The sequence below is a fragment of the Colobus angolensis genome, unplaced genomic scaffold, assembly GCF_000951035.1.
Source record: "Colobus angolensis palliatus isolate OR3802 unplaced genomic scaffold, Cang.pa_1.0 Scaffold146, whole genome shotgun sequence".
Lineage (NCBI taxonomy): Eukaryota > Metazoa > Chordata > Mammalia > Primates > Cercopithecidae > Colobus > Colobus angolensis.
Window position 1 is genome coordinate 3,722,685 of NW_012114555.1, and position 2,341 is coordinate 3,725,025.

The window sequence follows — 2,341 nt, forward strand, 5'->3', positions numbered from 1 at the left end:
AAAGATTAAGTGAAAGAAGGAGGAAATGGTGAAGAATAACTTAAAGGAATCTTTTACTGAAATTGAATATATATATATATTCACAAGTTATACACAATTATATATGTGTGTGTGGGGGGGTGTATATATATATAAACATATAAAATTGTAAATTTCCTTACCTTATGGTCAATTTCCTTTTCACATTTCTGCTTTTCATATCTGACTAACCAATTATCATTGCCCCTGTCTTTCAAAACAAACAAAATCTGTTACTTCATTTCTATGGACATCATGGCTTAGTATCAATGAGAAAAATCTAGTGATCTCCTGATTTTTGAGACTTTCACTGGTTATCCATAGCATATTAGAGGTCACAATTTAACACAAAGTAACTTAAAAAAAAACAAACCCATAAATGTGAGTTAACATTTATTGAATATTTTCTCTCGGCCAACATTGTTTTAAGTGCTTAGTATGTAATAATTCATGTAATCCTCAAAACTACTACCCTGTGAGGTGATACAATTATTAAATTGAGGTTATTAAAATCAAAGAGCTTTTCTTCACTTTAGGAAGAAAAAGCATTAACCCTTATTTCTAGGCAAATTTCTAAGCAGGCTCACCTCATGTCAGCATAGAAGTGGTCTAGACTGTAAATATATACATATATATATAAATTAAGACAGTAAATCTGGAAAATTATCTGATGCTTTGCCAAAAACTAAATAAGAAAACATTTTGAACCAGTGGTTCTCAAACTTCAGAATGCATCAGAATTACCTGGAGGGTACCTTAAAACCCAGCCTACCAGCACCCACTTGCAATTTCTGTTCCAAAAGGTCTGGCGTAGTGTCTCAGAAGATGCGTGTTTAACAAATTCTCACATAATGCTGACCCTGAGAGTCCAGGGACCCACAATGGGGAGCCCCTGCTTTGGATAATCTACATCAAGGTCAACCCGAGGCCTGCAGGCCACATGCTGCCCAGGATGGCTTTGAATGTGGCCCAACAAAAATTTGTAAACTTTCCTAAAACATTATGAGTTTTTTTTTGAGACTTTTTTTAATTATTTTTTTTTTAAGTTCATCAGCTGTCATTGGTGTTACTGTATTTTATGTGTGGCCCAAGACAATTCTTCTTCCAGTGTGGCCCAGGGAAGCCAAAAGACTGGACACCCCTGGTCTACATCATTGCCCCTTTATAGCACAGGAAAAATTAAGAGTTTAGTGTATTTATAGACTACACTAACGGTTACACAATGTCAAAATAAGCTAACATAATTTATACAATGAAGCCTTAATTACTCACATTATGCAGATAACCAATATCTGACTTTGCCTTGCCCCTAGGAAATTCCTCTCTAGGGGACAGGAACTGATCTAAGAGCCTGCTATGAATCAGAATCTATCCCACACAGGATGACTTCTGCCCAGGACAGTCAATAACTACATCTGTTTGCCAAGGTAGACAGAGAAAGTGGCTTCAAGACTTCAGCAACAAAAGTTTACCACTTTGATTTAGATAACAATAATATAGTTTGAAAATGAACAAGATTTGAGTAAACAAATAAGAGAACCTCAATACCTGTATTTCTGATGATGTAATCCAAAACAACTAATCTTTCAAATTGTGACTGAAATTGTTTTCTAATATTCTCAGGCAAAGGGTCAGCTTCAAATTTCCTAAGCCAATATTCAGCCTCCTTGTAACCTTCAACAAATAACTGAAAGGAACCAATCTATAATTTTAAGAACTATAGTTAGAAAAGAAAGTACAAGAACAAGGGGATTAATATTTATATTTCTCAGCAGTACTGTCAAAAAATACGTCATGTAAACACAATAAGAAAGACTTAACACTAATTTAGATAAGCCACATTTATCAAGAAAACTATTTTTATACACTAATTTTAAATAATCGCATAAAGAATACATACCAGGTAAAAAATACTTACCCCTAGACTTTCCAGGAGCATAGCAGCTATTTTGGGAAAATTTTAAAAAAGAATAAAAGTGTATCTCCAATGTGACACTCTGAAAAAGAATGCCGTTTTCTAAAAATATTCATTAAGATGAATGTAATTATGGAGGCCAAATTTTAAACCTATTCTGCTTATTCAATAACAGTGCAATTTTATCTTACTGAATAAACTTTTCCAGATTCTTTTTCTGACATAAAATACAGTAAATAATTTTTTTCTTTTTTCATTTTTTCATTTTTTTTTTTTAGCTGTTAGACTCTTTCTTTGAATTCTAAATAAATCATTTTATTTTAAAAATAGGATGAGGCTAGGTGTGGTGGCTCACACCTGTAATCCCAGCAGTTTGAGAGGCTGAGGCGGGTGGATCACTTGAGGCCA

The 2,341-nt window shown here is 33.6% G+C and overlaps 1 protein-coding gene across 1 annotated transcript in view; it reads right to left on the minus strand.

Moving 5' to 3' along the window:
* PI4K2B (phosphatidylinositol 4-kinase type 2 beta) overlaps positions 1 to 2,341 on the minus strand; it is a 27,553-nt gene that overhangs the window by 18,828 nt on the left and 6,384 nt on the right. The window contains exons 3-4 of the mRNA XM_011935683.1: positions 1,567 to 1,720; positions 162 to 229 (exon numbers count right to left, since the gene is read on the minus strand). Of these exons, the coding sequence (XP_011791073.1) occupies positions 162 to 229; positions 1,567 to 1,720 (222 nt within the window). The remainder of the gene's footprint in view (positions 1 to 161; positions 230 to 1,566; positions 1,721 to 2,341) is intronic.